At 31.2% G+C, this 17,967-nt stretch overlaps 3 protein-coding genes across 3 annotated transcripts; 2 read left to right on the top strand and 1 right to left on the bottom strand.

Moving 5' to 3' along the window:
- Positions 1–1,021: 1,021 nt before the first annotated feature.
- On the bottom strand, positions 1,022–4,153 carry LOC121391424 (EGF-containing fibulin-like extracellular matrix protein 1). Its single transcript, XM_041523065.1, has 5 exons — positions 4,129–4,153; positions 3,490–3,606; positions 2,640–2,795; positions 2,228–2,350; positions 1,022–1,152 (listed from the first exon to the last, which is right to left on the bottom strand). The coding sequence occupies exons 1-5, from the start codon at positions 4,151–4,153 to the stop codon at positions 1,022–1,024; spliced, it is 552 nt and encodes a 183-aa protein (XP_041378999.1).
- A 4,317-nt stretch (positions 4,154–8,470) lies between these two features.
- LOC121391425 (surface protein-like) lies at positions 8,471–9,429 on the top strand. Its single transcript, XM_041523067.1, has 3 exons — positions 8,471–8,786; positions 8,845–8,995; positions 9,060–9,429. The coding sequence occupies exons 1-3, from the start codon at positions 8,471–8,473 to the stop codon at positions 9,427–9,429; spliced, it is 837 nt and encodes a 278-aa protein (XP_041379001.1).
- Positions 9,430–14,689: 5,260 nt separating this feature from the next.
- On the top strand, positions 14,690–16,262 carry LOC121391426 (glutaredoxin domain-containing cysteine-rich protein 1-like; the record flags this gene model as incomplete). Its single annotated transcript, XM_041523068.1, is given in 5 exon segments — positions 14,690–14,809; positions 15,126–15,350; positions 15,752–15,817; positions 16,096–16,143; positions 16,145–16,262. Coding segments are annotated over 5 exon segments (577 nt in total), but the record flags the coding sequence as incomplete, so codon positions are not given.
- Between the last annotated feature and the right edge of the window lie 1,705 nt (positions 16,263–17,967).

Consider the following 17,967-nt stretch of genomic DNA (forward strand, 5'->3'; position numbering starts at 1 on the left):
CAAACAAAAGGGAATCCCTACTTTACTAACTTGTGAAATTAACACTAACTAATTCTTTGTACCATTTAAATTCTAAAATATATCAACTATATATTCCAGTGTATATACTATATATGTGTATTAAGATTTGCCGGGTTCATTCAATCAATTGACCAATCAGAAAGGAGATAACAACCAATGCAAACAACTATTATTAACTACCTATCCAGTATATAATGTTATATAATTACCTGTTAGATTAATAAATTGTGATTCATAGATATTTTGAACAACATAATTATCATCTTTGATATAGCGTCCAGCAAATTCATACTTCCCTTTTTTGTTATATTGTTTACTAAAAGGAGAGAAAACAAAAATTTTATATATTATTAAAGATTGTTATATGATTAATATAATTATCAGTAATTCCTACAACTGATTCGTGTTTTGTTAGAAATAAAAAGCCAATTGTTAAAATTTTGTTTTTCAATAATTGAACACCTCAAATTTAACCCCAAACTCAAACAATACAATGTTATACATACCAATACATACCAATACATGTATTTAACTACTTACTATACAATAATGATTGATAAAAAGATCAAAATGACAATTAGTAAAGTACCAATAAATGAACCAACAACTATTCCAGCAATAACACCATCTGAAAGACCTCTATCAGTTTGAGTAGGTGAGGAGATTAGAGACACAATAGGTGTGGTCATAAAGGAACTAGAACTTGACAAACATTGATGATGGTGTTACTATAGCTACAGAAATATTGGAGTGATAAAGTGACATCACACATAAATATAATGACATATCAAAACATTTTATTACATACATACCTAGATCTATTTCAATACATATTGTCCCTTGAAGTTGTGATCCACTTGGACAAGCACAACTAAAGTTACCCGGAATATTCTGGCAAATTTGGTTGCCATGACAAATAGATTCTTCATTTAGATAAGCTTGAAAACACTCATCAACATCTGTAGATAGACTTATCATCATTATGTTACTGTAATATCTATTACTGACCTTTACAAGTTATTCCATCAGTGTTAAGGATATAGCCAGTATTACATTGACAAGTAAAGCTACCATCAGTATTAATACACTGCTGTTCACAAGGATTAGTAGCTGTATTGCATTCATTAATATCTGAAGAACGTGAAGTGGCATGAAATTAGTCAATGTTGAAGTTATGAACAATTATATTGTAATATTGAATAATTCTTACTAGTATCTTAAATATGTAATAATATTATGTATATGAATTATTTTAGGACTACTCTAAGAATTACTACAATGCTGTATTAGTCAAATGTAAATAATATATTTTCCTAATGTAATTATATCATCTGAAAACTGCTTATTACACTATATATGTAATTTGTAAGTAATGTTTGGACTTTTCTGATCTAAATATTATTTGTTAATAAGAATGACTGTCATTTCTTTCTAGTATATGCTAAGTGTGTGTGTGTGTGTGTGTGTGTGTTAATATCTGTTATAGTACTTATGTCTTACCAGTACAATTCATATTGTTAGAGTCCAAGACATATCCACTAAGACAATAACATGTTTCAATTGATGAACTATTATTGTTAATATTTGATAATACACATAGCTGTTCACATTTATTGATATCAGGACATTTTCTATCAGGATTAACTAGAGAATAAAATAATATAATGACATATTTAATACTGAAAAATACAAGAGAATGAAAAAGTATTTTTTGACACTAATATTTACTACCAAAATTTCTAATCTGGTATTACAATAATGTAAGTGAATATAACTATATACAATAGTCAACTATATTATATTATAACTTATATATACAATAGTCATTATATTATATTATACATATATATATAATAGTATTATATATATATATATAATATATATATACAATAGTCATTATATTATATTATACATATATATACAATAGTCACTATATTATATTATAACTTATATAGTCACTCTATTATATTGTATTGGAATATGATGATCATAATATTAGATTAGAGTAAATGATAGTAATACATTTGAAAACCATGACAATTTGAAATAATAGTTAATTAAACTCTAATAATAAATAGATTGACTACGTTGTGTAATAGTTAATTAAACTATTAATTAGTTAATTAAACTGCAATATAGATGACTACGTTTGTGTAATTAGTTAATTAAACTGCAATTAATTAATAGAGTGTTTATATTATCTTACCTACACAACTTCTTGTATCATTTTGTAAAACAAAGCCATCATAACAAGAACAATTAAATGAACCAATTGTATTTATACAAAGTTGTTGACAATTATGAAGAAATCGTGAACACTCATTGACATCTATATAAAAAAAAAAAAATTATAAACCATCAGAGAAAAAAATACAATGAGCAGAGATTAGTAGATATATAAATCTTGTAATCCTTACCATTACAAGTGTGGTTATCAGTAGCTACTCAAAACCTGAATTACATTGACATTCAAAACTACCAATAATATTGACACATCTTTGTGAACATATACTTGACAGAGTAGAGTTAGCGCATTCATCAATATCTTAAAATAAAAATAATAAATAAGAATTATCAAATATAAATATTAATAACTTTTAATATTAGTTTGGACGTACCAATACAAGCAGCACCATCTCCTGTATATCCTGAGGGACAATCAGGACACATTCCTCCAACAGCTGGAGGTTTATTATCAATGCATTCAGCATCATTGAAGCAAGATATTTGACTGCAACCATCAGCATCATTTTCACAAAAGTCACCATCATAAGCTAGAAGATATAAACAGTAAAGATATTAACAATGTCAAATCAATAGTCTATAATATTATAGTACATTATGTATAACAATAGAAGTAAGAATAAATGAAGTCATTATCATTATAAGCTAGAAGACACACAAATCAGGTCATGATATAGACTCTATATGACATACCTTCATTACATTCACAGAGCAATATAAGAGGATTACTAGATGTGTTCAGTACACCCTCTATTGTACAATTCCCTCCATTTTGACAACCACATATATGTACCTTTAAATGAAAAAATATAAGTACTATACAATTGTTGTATAATTGATTTACTTATCATTATATTTATAATATCAATACACATCTACTGATGTGATTATTGCTTTAAATAATAATGAGAATACTTATCATTATATTAACACTAAGAAAGCACTTCAATACACATCTACATATGTACTGACATGATCATCGCTTTAAATAACAATGAGAATAAGATAAGTGCTAGATATCTAAGTAAATCAATAATTTATAACGATTTATAAAGGGTATTTAATAATGAGCAGCTATTACTTGTGGCTGAATTGAAGTAGCTGCTCCCATCGAATCTCTGGCCAGTATAGTAAATGTTATGTCTTCAATCACTGATGTTATAGTGATAGTTAGTGTATAGATTGTCCCTGTAGTTTCAAAGATATAACCAGCTGGTAAATTACCCTCCAATGTGACATTAACTGTATCACCAGGATCTATTATGTTCATAACAAATATGGATGTTTTGTTAACTGTAATAATAAATTGATCAGCTGCTTCAATATTAGGAGCAACATTGTCTGGAAAAGTAGAGAAAAACAAAATAATTTAATTATTGAACTATTCATTAGAGAGTGTTCTTCTCACCAGCTATTCTTTGATTCTCTTCATTCTCATTCAATGTCCTCTGTGTGTTTTCTGCTAGCTCTTTATTTTGTGTTTGACTATAATCAAATACACATTGTATATTTTGTAATCCTCCACATATAGCCTCTGCTTGTTGACGTGTGGAATTATCTAATTCATCAAGGAACTGAGGTTTGTGATCTGGAACTGAAAATTAGCAACACTTAGTCCATCTGGATAATAAAACAGACTCTCTTCTTTTGTAATTTGCCCTGTGAAGGATATATTTGATTATTTATTTATCACTAATCATTAACTTATCCATTCATTGTTTGTCCATTCATCCACCAAACCAGTCCATCCATCAGTCCATTCATCTGTGCATTCATTCATACATTCATTCTGTCATTCCATCCATCCATCAGACCATCCATTTATCCATTCATTACATGATTGTCCAAAGGTATGTAGTATACGATCAGAACTGTCATCAGGTAACATAGTACCATTACGATAAAACAAACTCATTGCTCTTATTTCCATCAATGTTACCAAGGAGACCACTAACATCAGTATTATTACGTAAACTTTGCGGAACCAAAACCACAAAAGACAGTAGGATTCATTCTTAAAGTTACATTAACAGTTATATCATTAGAAAATGCTATAGTAACAGTGTCTTCAGTTACTCTTTCCAAATATACAGTATCATATCGAACAGTACTATTAACAGCTGTGAGATAAGATGAAACATTAGTACCATTAATTAAAACGACAATGTCATTGTTTGTTCCAATCTCAACCTGTTTAATAGAAAATAGAACGTGAGTAAAAACCCCTCAATAAAAAAGTTAACTTTGTATTATAGAACACTATCTAATGGTTCAATACCTGGACTCTTTCTTTCAATATACTATTGTTACTATGACTACCCATTGCAATAGCTGAGAAGATGGTGGCTGTTATATTGGTTGTATTGCCAGGGGTTAAAATAGTTCTAGCCTGTAGCTCAAATTGTCCTGTAATACGTGTCATGACATATTCTCCTAGTCCATTAAATGTATAGGAACGTCCGTCCAATGTTGTAATATGTGGATCCCATAATTGAAACCTATAATATATAATTTAAGTATATATAGTAATGTATAATATAGTAATGTATATACATGTTACAGTATAATATAGTATAATGTAGTAAGTAATACATTACAGTATAATATAGTATAATGTAGTAATGTAATACACTACAGTATAATATAGTATAATGTGGTAATGTAATACGTTGCAGTATAATATAGTATAATGTAGTAATGTAATACACTACAGTATAATATAGTATAATGTGGTAATGTAATACATTACAGTATAATATAGTATAATGTAGTAATGTAATACGTAATACAGTATAAGTATAATATAGTATAATGTGGTAATGTAATACACTACAGTATAATATAGTAAATATGGTAATGTAATACACTACAGTATAATCAGTATGTAATGAGCTCAGTATAATAAGTATAAGACGAGTAATAGGCAGTATAAAAGATAATATTAAATGTTACCACTAAGTATATTATAGTTTCAGTGATAATGTAGTACTATATTATTTCCAGTGGAGTATACAGTACCAATAGTAAATGTGGTAAGGAAATTCATTATAATTGTGGGTAATGTAATAAACAGTATAATTGGACGACGAATGTGATACAGTATCACACAGATGGTAATGTAATATACAGCAGTACATCTCTAAAAAGTTATAATAATAGTAAATGTTATCATAAAAGAGTTTGGAAATACATTGCAGTATAAATAGGATTAATATAAAACGACAGTATAATATGTTACTTGCTGATGGTCCTTCTTCAATTCTAAAGCCAAAGATCCTGTAAAGTAAAGATACAATCTGAAGTAAGTAATAGTTTGTGACCAATTAATATAATTAGAAGCGTCAATTATGATAGTAGTGAGAAGAGATGAATATAGCTCAAAGAGAAAATAAAGTCTCAAGAAAGACTATAAAAGAAAGAGTGTTAAGATATTATAATAAAGAGTATATTATTTCCACTGGGTTAACATTAAGATAAAAAAAAGGAAAGTTATAACAAAAACAGTCTTATATGATAACATCACACAAGGACTATTATAGATGTAGTTATATCTAAAGTCAAGTTATATTAAGTAAATTAAGATCGACTTGCTATAGGTCCTTCTTCAATTCTAAACCCAAAGATTGTGAAGTAAAGATACGATGATAAAATAGTAGTTATATTAAATGAAAAATTAAGTAAGGTAGTTATATTAAGTGTTTGATACTTAAGTGATCACATAGTAGTCACATGACTTGTCTCTGTAGATCAGTAAAGTGATGACACAACTGTTGTTATAAAAATATAAAGGTTAAGTTATAATATGAATTGATAAAGGAATAACTCAAAATTTTGTCTGGACAATGATTACAGACAAAACCAAATAAATTTATATAATACAACAGCCAATCAAATAATATCAACACAACCAATCAAATCACATACAAACATCCATATAAACACCCAATCAAATATCACATACAGACATCCATAGCAACAACAAATTACTTAATTTTGCAGTGATGCATATTATTAATTGTCAAGACAAAATTAAAATATATCAACTTCTATATCTCTAATGAAATACATTCTTACAATTATACAATCATTTTGACCCTCCTACCTACTATAGTAATATTTATATTATCAACTTTATAGGAACTTCTTCCAGACCAATAGATACATCAAATTTGTTTAGACTTACGTATTATAACAGCAGATACCACTGATTCCAAATCTGTAGTTAGCGTAGCATATAATATTAGGTCCTTCAGATCCTATTATGAACCATCTAAAATCAAAGAACTGGAGAATCTCAAGTCGACAGGGACATGTTTGAGCAAATGAAAAGCGAGAACTAAATAATGGAGTCAAAAATTTTGTGAAAGAGTTGTACATCATTATTTCTGGCTTCTAGACATCTCTGATTAGGACATCTATAAAACAAGATAAAATTACATAATATATATTAAAAAATAATTATTAGTAATATATTTTATTCATTGATAACAATATGGTAGTGGACTATTTGTGTCAGAAGGAAGTCCATTCTTTGGTGTGCGAAGTTAGTGTTAGAATTTAGAGGGTGGGGATCAGTATTTCAACACACAACAAAGTAAAGACTTTCTGCCGGACAAGTAGTCACTGTCTAAATAATAATGAGTAATTATATTATTATGCATAATTTATAATAATATAATATAATATAATAATAATTATTAATTGATTGTATAAAAAATCCATTGTTTTGTTCCCACCTTTATCATTTTTGAATAAGTAGAAAATATTGTGGAAACTACAATTTAGATTAAAGCAATCCAAAATACCAGCAATCTCATTTCTTCTTCCGGATAGTGGATGATTCTCAAAACCATAACCCAGGCACATTATAACCAATAGTTGATGTATAATAGAAGGTATCCCATTTAAGATCTCCACATTGATATATGTAGATAACATAAGTCATTGATACTTCATCTGTAATGATGATAGCTTGAAATGTATTCTCCTATAAGAAAAGGAAAGAAAGCTATTAAAAGGAATAACTGATTTAAAAAAAAATAAAATGTAGATTCTCAATTCATTGTATATTTTATTTACCCTGTTCAGTAATGTTTTAGTTGTGCTGGTATATAAAATTAGGAAAATCAGTAGCATAGCTATGAGGATATGCATGGACATTTCTCCATTCGACTACAATCATCCATATTCCATTGAAAGTGACATTGTGTTTCTTTTGAATGATATTGTTAACTTGATCAAGTATTGCTTGATCAGCAATGTTGTCATCATTGAACACTTGATAACACACTTCACCTTTTGTATGAAATAAAGAGAAAAAAAATGTCAAAAGACTAGATCACAATATTAGCTAGTACTTATACAATACATAATATCGTGTATGAAGAATGATACTTGTCACTAGATAGCAATAACTTGTTAGAATTGTACTAAGCTTGTATGATTTCATAGCTTGAAATAAAATTATAATTTGTAATAAACATACATTTCAAAAACATACTTGCCCAGCCCTGCAATACCAATGGTACAATAAAGGATATACTACATTAGACATTCTATTAATATTATTCATTTCCAAGGTATTATAATTCTGTGTTTACTGATGTGCTAATGTCATAATAATTCCATAGTGGAGCAAAGATATAAGATGTTCTAATTGGTATATTGAGCGAGGGAAACAGTCTCGGACGAGACAATAAAAACCTTTTACTTAAAGAGATAACACCATTGTAGTTTACCTGATAATAAACAAGATAATATTAATAATAACAGTTAATATTAATTATTTATAAACTTACAAATAATGTAGAGTGAGTTTTAGTTCCTATTTTAATACCTCTCTTGGATAAATTCTTCTTGAAGAAAAAAATTTAGATACAAAGCAAGTAGGGTTAGTTAGATTAATGTAAGGTAGAACAAGTGGACATATGATTGGTGTGGGCGATGGAGTTGGAGTGAAAGAGGATTCACTAAAGAGTGATGATGATGGTGATAGTGAAGGTGATGATGACTCTTCAAATGATGATAGTGAAGGAGATGGTGACTCCTCAAATGATGATAGTGAAGGAGATGGTGACTCTTCAAATGATGATAGTGAAGGTGATGGTGACTCTTCAAATGAAGGTGATGGTGATTCTTCAAATAATGATAGTGAAGGAGATGGTGACTCTTCAAATGATGACAATGAAAGTGACTCTTTCAAATGATGGAAAGTGAAGGAGATGGTGATTCTTCAAGTGAAGGTGATGGCGAGATTTCAAATGATGATAGTGAAAGAGATGGTGATGTTGACTCCGAAGATGATAGTATAGGTGATGGTGATTCTTCAAGTGAAGGTGATGATGACGCTTCAAATGAGGTTAATGAAGGAGACAGTGATGTTGACTCCGAAGATGATAGTGAAGGTGATGGTGATTCTTCAAATGAAGGTGATGATGACGCTTTCAATGAAGTTAATGAAGGAGACAGTGATGTTGACTCCGAAGATGATAGTGAAGGTGATGGTGATTCTTCAAGTGAAGGTGATGATGACGCTTCAAATGAGGTTTAATGAAGGAGACAGTGATGTTGACTCCGAAGATGATAGTGAAGGTGATGGTGATTCTTCAAGTGAAGGTGATGATGAGGCTTTAAATGAGGTTAATGAAGGAGACGGTGATGTTGATTCCGAAGATGATAGTGAAGGTGATGGTGATTCTTCAAGTGAAGGTGATGATGAGGCTTCAATGAGGTTAATGAAGGAGACGGTGATGTTGACTCGAAGATGATAGTGTAGGTGATGGTGATTCTTCAAGTGAAGGTGATGAAGATACGTTAAATGAGGTCAGTGAAGGAGATGGTGATGTTGACTCCGAAGATGATAGTGAAGGTGATGGTGACACTTCAAATGATGTTAGTGAAGGTGATGGTGACTCTTCAAATGAAAATGATGGTGACTCTTCAAAAGATGACAGTGAAGGTGATGGAGATTCTTCAAATGAAAATGATGGTGACTCTTCAAAGATGACAGTGAAGGTGATGGAGATTCTTCAAATGAAAATGATGGTGACTCTTCCAAAGATGACAGTGAAGGTGATGGAGATTCTTCAAATGAAAATGATGGTGACTCCTCAAATGATGATAGTGAAGGTGAAAATGATGACTCCACAATTGAAGATACTATAAACAATGGAAAATTATAGTTTATATAAATGATGTAATATTAAGTAAAACAACTATGAAAATTATTATTAGGAAATTAACAATAGCTATCTCCGTTAGTTTTGTATGATTATTATTCAAATATAAAAAGGACCAAAATAAGTAGTAATGTTAATAGCATTTTAATTATAAATGCAATATTGTATTGTTATAAACGGTCTATATACGCTGATTATCGTTATTAGCAAATAGAGTCTTATCAATTTAATTGTAGGATTATATTTATTATTATATTGATGTTATCTTAGCTCGGTTGTTTTTTTATTGGAGTGATTGAGCGATAAGCAGAGCCATCTAATAATTATTACAATAACAGAAAACTAACTCAGAGCCACAACTTGAATCACAGCGAGCAAATCTTGCCTCATGGTTCAACTAGTTTCCTTGTTAATAATTCATTAATATTTCATTATTAAATAATCAAATGACGTCCACTAATTGAATCGAAGCAGGTCAGTAACCAGGGGAGGACAACACACAGATTTTGAAGGTAGCGGTGAACTATATTCAGGAACTGTCCAGCATGCTAGTGATAGCATGAAGCTTTTGAAAATCTAAGCAGTTTTAATATTATATGTATAAATTTTAGTTTTTATCAAGTTCAAATACTCTCACAAACTGGTTTATGCATTGTACATAATGTAATCTTGAAATACCTTGTGTAGTTGTTATTCCAATGAGGTAGTCGGGGAAAGAGTGCGTGTAATTGACAATACAGTGCTCTTTTTGATGGAAAACAACCTATACTAGTAATATCACTACAGCAATCACGAAATATGTGACATGCTCGATCACAATAGCAATCTTATTGTGACATTTTGATGAGAAATAGAGCATACAACAACCAGTGTAGCCAAGATTCAATGCCAAACAAGAGCCTAATATAATATTCATATGAATAAATGAGAGTGGATTATAATTTTTAATAGTTAACTAACCTGAGTAACAGTTGGACTAGGTTCAATGGTATCTGTGAAGGAGTGATGTTGGTGTGAACAATGTTTATGGTGCTGATACTGGCAGGAAAACAGCCTATACTAGCCTATATCACTACAACAATCATCATAAAAATAACAGGAGGATCACAGTAGCAGTCATAACTAATGCATGTTTGAAATGGAGTAAGTTTACAACATCCAAAATAGTTAAGATTCAACAGAAGACATGAACCTATTTTTTGCCGACTACCCGAAACTTTGATAAGTGAAGCATTTGAAAATATTAGTACCAGCAAAGAAATGTGTTATCTATTTTCATACTTAAAACTGTTTGAAGAAAGACAATAGCAACAATAATAAAACATATAAAAGTTACCTTAATGTTCTGTCTTTCTTCTTTTCAACGCAAGGACAGATCTATCAAATATTCCCATTGGTATTTATTAGAGACCTCAACTTTCATTTGACAGCATTCCTTGACTCAAATTTGGACATTCAATGAAATAGAGTCCCAAATATAACCATATCTAAGACCAGACTTTTGAAGTAAGCAAATATATATATTACATAATTATTGGTAAGCTAAGTTAATTAACAATCCCTCTTATGGTGAGAAGAGAGAAACCACACAGTAGTTAATTGGATTAACTACTTATTGACATCCTGTTTAGATGGGCTGTATGACTTCAGTCTTGTATATATATAATTATATTGTTTATATCAGTCATAGTTATAAAGAAAATGGCATGTTAAAGAGAAGATTGGCAAAGATTTGCTACAAATGATGTTAAATTAGATTTTCAACTCTGCATAAAAACATAATTACAGACTATTGTATGCACTTTTAATGCAAATATTATTATAGTCACTGGAATAATAGATATGTGTCCCACTACTGTTTATTCAGTCAAGAAAGTGGGTTCATAGTCCAACTGATTCTATAGGCTACATTTCATTTAAAAACCTTTCTTAAAAGTGGGAAGACCCTTTATTACTTAAATCAATTAATCATTCTTCTAACATGGCATCATTTTTCAAAGGGAGTGCCCCACAACTTTTTGCACACCATAAACATTATACTACAACATAAACTTAATATAAACTATTGACATAAAATAGAGTCCTTTTCAAATAAATCTATTATTGTATTTGTATACTATTCTGAGACTTTAAATTGTCATCTAAAGATGAGGACACAGTAGACCTCTTGGACGTGTTAATGTACTCAGTCCCATTCTCTAAGTACTGATATTTGTCCATAACTTCTATCTGTGTTTTGTCGGATTAAATTTCTTTGTAATAAGATATGAAGTCACATGACCACCATCAATATACCGAACCTCACAACCTGAAATGATAATAATCATAAACAGACACACCCACCAAAACAAATGGATGAATAGATGGGATGGACAGATCAATGAGGAAGTGGCAGTAATGTAAGTTATTCATAATAAGATATACTGTTGTCTCCTTACCTGGCCAAGATCTCTCACATCAGCAACATTATCTCTAGGTATATAAAGATCTTCTTTAGCAGTCAAAAAAGTGGCCAGTTCAGGAGCAACAGGTCGGGGATAATTATTAAAGTGAGTACTATAGTCTAACACATATTGCATCATTTGGACCGTCTCAGCTTTTGGAAGAATTTTTTTCTCTTTTTTATCATCTTTTAATTTGACCTTTGGTAATTTTAGCCATGAACTTTGACCTTTAACCTCTTCATTGTCAACAGTTCTATCATTCGTTATGTCTTGCGGAATACTGAAGTGACTAAGAAGCGATTTCATGTCAGGATACCCGTAGCGTTGTGAAATAATGTTGAATTGATGTCTTCTCCGTTCATCCAGACCTAATTTACAATAGAACAATTCTTCTTCTAATTTTTTCCAGCAAACTGCTGATTTAAGGGCACCCTATAATGGACATATAGATGAATAAATAGACAGAGAAATGGATAGATAGTCCACTTACCTCTGTAAATACACAGGAAGCTGTAGCCCATGACAAACAAGGAACCACTGGTACTGGCTTTGACCAGAGACTAGCAGATAGAGCACAGTTCTAAAGAAGTTAAAGCAGCTATGGTAATTTCATTAGTCTAGAGCTTAGTAATGGTATTTATCCTAGATTACTGTTTTAAGTACTGATGTTTACTAGTTTAGAGCTTACTAATGGTAGATATCCTAAGCCACTCTGGTAAGCTCTGTTGTTTACTAGTCTAGAGCTTAGTAATGTAGTTATCCTAAGTCATTGTGGGTAAGTACTAACATTCATTTGTCCAGAGCTTACTAATGGTAGCTATTCTACTACTGATGTTCACTAGTCTAGAAACTTACTAATGGTAGCTATCCTAGGTCATTGTGGTTAGCTAACTAACAGTAAAAGGCACTCTTAGTTGCTATGCCACCTATGGTAACTGTTAACTCACATGTCACCCATAGAGACTCCAGTCAGACCCACGGGGCCCAATCCTTGATCCTCCAACCACTGTCCAATGACCATACTTTCATGTATCAATGCCAGACCCATCACAAGAAGGTCTGAGACATAATGCAACTGGGACCGTCTATAGGAAGAGAAATTGAATATAAACACAGGAATCCATAGATTGGAAATACTCACGATTGATCTCTGGGTTTACGATTACCATCTGCAGTACAAGAGTTAAGGATAACATGACAACTAAGTCTATGAATGAACTATAGAGTATGTTCTAATCTATTGACATTTACAAGTACTACTCATTATTAAGACCACTACTATTTAACTTTTTTTAATAATCAAGTTAAGTAGTGCTTATAATTCTGGCAGAAATCATATTCACTATGTATAGTTAATGCATAAGGTTCAGGATCACATAGGCTTCTTACCAAACCATTAGGTACCACCTTTAAGTTAACATCTTAAACAAAGTAAACATGTTTGTTATAAGGTACCTAGTACAGTAAGATTGAATAACTAGACTCTCAAAATGACATGACTGTAATAAGTTTATCCCATGAAAGGGTTACATACAAGTCAAATAGAGTGATAACGACCATTCTGTCAATTCTGTCAATAACTTTATATTTACATATACTAGTTACATGTAATTGTACATTATTTACATGTATACATGTACATTACATGTATACATGTGCATTACATGTATAGGATACAGTAAGGGTTCTCTAATATGACCGACCCTATGCCTCCAGTTTTAAGAAGCGGGGAAAGCAAACAAGTACCTCCTTCTCCAGTAATACTAGTACGAAAAATGATAGTTATGTGATAGTCACATGATACTCACATGATCACCTGTGCCAGCCATGTGTATGTATAAAGGTTTTGCTTTACCTCTCCACTTCTTGGGAATTAACAACTCAAACCTAAAGATTAAAATGAGTACACACTAAGGCCACAAGTCATGAATTAGATTGAAGACACACACCTCTCAATCTCTATGTTCAAAAACTACTTATTCTAGCCTTTACAAAGACTTTAGGAAACACCTCTATATATGCAGCCTCAAAAAACAAGTGCTCAATATAGACATTATACTTGTTATTATGTTACCATTAAAATGCCAATAACTCAGTTATAATTACATAACTGTTGTTATGGTAACAACTAAGTTGTGTTGGAACAAAGAGATAATGAGACTATTCAATGACCTTGCTGTTTCAGCCTCTTTTGGTAATACACCAGGTAACATTGTGGCAACAGGTGAGAGGAATGTCCCTTCGTATAAACATCCCATCCGAATTATCAGCTACCTAATAAAATACATGTATAATAACTGTTGTCTTAGCAACCACAGTAAATGAACTATATTATATAATAAAATAACACAATAACAAAACAATACACAATTTATGATAACAATAAATAACATTTTACTTTTTTTAACTTTATTGGGTGAGTATGTTCAACTATGTTCTCTGCACATGATGTTTGATTAAGAGATGGCTTGATGCTATTTAAAACTGGAGAGATATATAGAGAGAACACAAAAGTTTTACCATGGAATAACAGACATTACATCCATCCAGTTGACTAACCTTTCCAATGTTGTAGTAGGTCCCCATCCTTTGGAAAAGAACTTGATGGAGGAGAAAACAGACCTGTAATACGATCACCAGCAGCCATTCATAGCTACCTAAAGAAACTCCCTTATAGTGATGACACGCCTTGGATACACCCTTCCTAATAAAACTATCAATAACTACGCAATTATTAAAGACCACGCCCACCTTTCAAATTAAAACTTGATCCAGCCCCACCCTTCTTAGCAGTTTTGCACTATGGCTGATACATCTAAGAAAGAGAGCTATGCTGGAATAAGAGACTTGAAGAATCCCGCTCAGATCCAGGAAGAAGATATTATCTCCTCAGATGGCACTTTGATGGGAAAACAGAATAGGGTACGAGCAGAATTGCTACCTTTCAAAATCCAAAGGCTCTAGAATGGGTATGTTGAGAAGAAAGAAGCCTTTCCTGTCTGGATGTTTGTTTGTCTGTCTATCTGTCTGTTTGTTTTGTCTGTCTAAGTGTCTGTCTGTCTGTTTTTGTTTATCTATCTGTTTCTCTGTCTCGTCTATCTGTCAATCTGTATGTATATCAGCCTGCTGTGTCTGTGTCATTCTCTCAATCTGTCAATATGTCTGTTTGTCTATTTATTTATGATCAACTTATTTGTAAAGATGATGATATAGGTCTGTCTTCTTACCTTTTGAACAGCGGTTTTCAGAAGAGAACAAAATTGTTATCTACACAACCACTTTCAGAGGAGTTAGAACTACATTTGAAGAGTGCAAGTATCTACTTAGTCTTTTTCACAATCATCGTGTCAAAGTTGAAGAAAGGATGTCTACATGCATCACACATTTCTATCGTGAACTTGAACAGAGATTGGATGGAAAAGTTGTTGTCCCTCAAGTGTTCATCAATGGACAACACATTGGGGTCAGAACATGTATAAATAGTGGTATTGTATTAGTCTCATACCTGGATTCATATGGCAACGGAATCTTGGTATGAGACTTGATTTCAATGAACACAATCCCAATGCATAAACTTGCTAATCCATGAAAGCATAACATACTAAGGGCGCCATCTTTAGTGGACATGATTTTATATATAAAATGAGCTCCCTGACTTTGTAGTGCTTTAAAACACTTAGTAATGAGCGCAGCAATCAGCATCACTAATTAAAATTAATTAATTAATTAAGAAACTAATTAAACAATAGAATGCCAACTGTCATTATAGATTATGTTATAGAGAATAGACACAGGTTGTTCTTTTTAATGATATATCCTTCTATATTGAGTAAATTGCCTTACTTAATTAATCTTTAATTATAGGGAAAGGAGAAGGTAGAAGAACTAAATGAGCTTGGAGAATTAAGGAAACTATTAGAGAATTTCCCTGTAAGTAAAATATAATAGACTTTGTTCATGTTTGAGAACCACTGCTAACTCATTGTCATATTTGGTTAGGAATGAGTTAGAGAGAAATATTTTTCATCATTCAAAATGCCTTAAAAGTCCACAAATTTTATCAAAAACTAAATCAATAGAATATAACCAAATATAATATTTATACAGCCATATGCATATAATCCATCCATTAATATATTATAGTCCATCAATTATTGATAGATCAATCTGTATGCTATGCTTATGGTTAAATCTGTATATGACTATAGAAAATTGATACATTAAAGAAATGTTCAATGTGTGCTGGATATGAATTTGGTTCCTTGCTTGAAATGTGGAGGAAGTAAGAACAGTGTTGTCAATAATTTCACTTCAGAGTTCAGAGCGCTCAAGTGTACCTCTTGCAATGAAAATGGTTTGCAACTCTGTCCTCAATGTAATGCGCGCCAACAAGTCTGACTGACAACATCAATGATTTTTATAGGATATATAAATATTACTGAGTACTGAAAACTATACATATAATTATATATTTATCAGGTTCCTAAATTACTTTGAATTATATCTCAAAGAAACATTATATCAGAAAGTTTTTAACAAAATATGATCAAAACAAATTAATACAAACTCAAAATAATGACAGCATGTTATGAACCAGACAAAAAGAAAACATCTTCAAGAAAAGATTCATACTGAAACAGATATAACAGTCATAGGTTTCTGATTGTACTCTTTTGTGAATGTGCTTATAATTTTTGTAAAAAATATCCTTTTGTTTATTTAAAAATTAAAGGTAAAAAATATGTAGATACTGAAATTAATTAAACAAACACACAAAAATATAGTGTTCAAGTAGTGATCCTCGTATTAGACAAGGAAACATGTTTTATATTGAACTGAGAAGTGGTTTCTCTTGTTTCATCATAGGTATCAAAAAATGACCCTTCAAGGTCAGTAGTCTTCAACTGTCTAGGCCGTGGGTTTTGATGTATTTTGGAACAAAAAAGGAGAGTGAATTTCATTTGTAGTATGTACAATTTAGTTTTTTATTTTCTTTATTGTTCCAGTGACCCCAGAATATGAAATATAACAACAGTAACTAATGTCAAGAATACAATAGTAGTTGTTGTTGATAAAATAATGGAGACTTGACTGGTATTATTGATTTTAAAAAAGTACCATGATATACTAGTGATTATGAATAGTTCCACATAATAAAGAGATCAAGTAAGTTAACCCACATCTTACGAAATGGCCTGCAATATGCTTCAATTGTCATGTAAATAACAACAGTAGAAATACCTATGACAAATCCTTTATACATGTCACCAGTTCTGAACAAAATGTATAGGTATAAAGAAACACAAGTAGTAGTAGACGAGTTGTGAAAAAGAATTCTTTGTTGTGTTTATATGGTCCATGAATGGCTTCATAAACAGGTCGAATATACTCTCTAAATTTACCTACTCTCATAAGTGGTCGACCTGCAACAAGGATGGTGATATAAGATAGTAGGACAGGACCAACCACTACTATAGTTAATATCATTAATATCAAATGACCACCTTTTCCATACTCAACTGTACCATCTCTGTACCAAACTTTAAGTATTGGGTTACTAGTATCATTGGTATATATATTAATTGGTGTAACTATATTTGATATTGCAGTAAACATACTTGTAAAAGAGAGGTGTACAACAGTAACCAGTACTTGAATTGAGGAGTGAGCTATTCTGTTAGAAAGCCTTAGGAAAAACGACTGAGGATAATGAGGACAACAACTATTGCCAGTAAATAAAGTGGAAAATAATAAACTGAGACCAGCTTTCCATAACTCTGTCATTCCATTGTAAAAACAAAGTGAAATCCAAGATTCAAATTCAAAATAGAGAGAAAAATATGAGCTGATGAATACATCAATGAAATTACCTGGTGTGAAGATACCATGTTGATATCCAAAATACCGATAGCCTGAGCATAGAATATAATTCCATTTAGGGTACCAGTTGTTAATGTGAGTTTGATAGCAAATAACAGGTAAATGAGGAGAGGACCAGCTATTGCATAGAGGGATTAGTGTCAATAACCACCAATTACTACATTGCTTACATTCTGAAGAACCAAATACCATACTATACT

This window comes from Gigantopelta aegis, unplaced genomic scaffold (assembly GCF_016097555.1).
Source record: "Gigantopelta aegis isolate Gae_Host unplaced genomic scaffold, Gae_host_genome ctg2390_pilon_pilon, whole genome shotgun sequence".
Taxonomy (NCBI): Eukaryota; Metazoa; Mollusca; class Gastropoda; order Neomphalida; family Peltospiridae; genus Gigantopelta; species Gigantopelta aegis.

Excerpts from the sequence above, each read along its gene's own strand:
- LOC121391424 (XM_041523065.1), bottom strand. The coding sequence starts at position 4,153 with ATGTTACCTGATGACAGTTCTGATC. Across the intron at positions 2,796-3,489 it reads AGTTAATGTCACATTGGAGG|CTTATGATGGTGACTTTTGT; the intron begins GTAATTTACCAG and ends TATATCTTCTAG. Across the intron at positions 2,351-2,639 it reads AGATGGTGCTGCTTGTATTG|ATGTCAATGAGTGTTCACGA; the intron begins GTACGTCCAAAC and ends TTTTTTATATAG.
- LOC121391425 (XM_041523067.1), top strand. The coding sequence starts at position 8,471 with ATGGAAAGTGAAGGAGATGGTGATTCTTCAAGTGAAGGTGATGGCGAG. Across the intron at positions 8,787-8,844 it reads TGGTGATTCTTCAAGTGAAG|ATGATAGTGAAGGTGATGGT; the intron begins GTGATGATGACG and ends TTGACTCCGAAG. Across the intron at positions 8,996-9,059 it reads GATGATGAGGCTTCAATGAG|TGAAGGTGATGAAGATACGT; the intron begins GTTAATGAAGGA and ends TGATTCTTCAAG.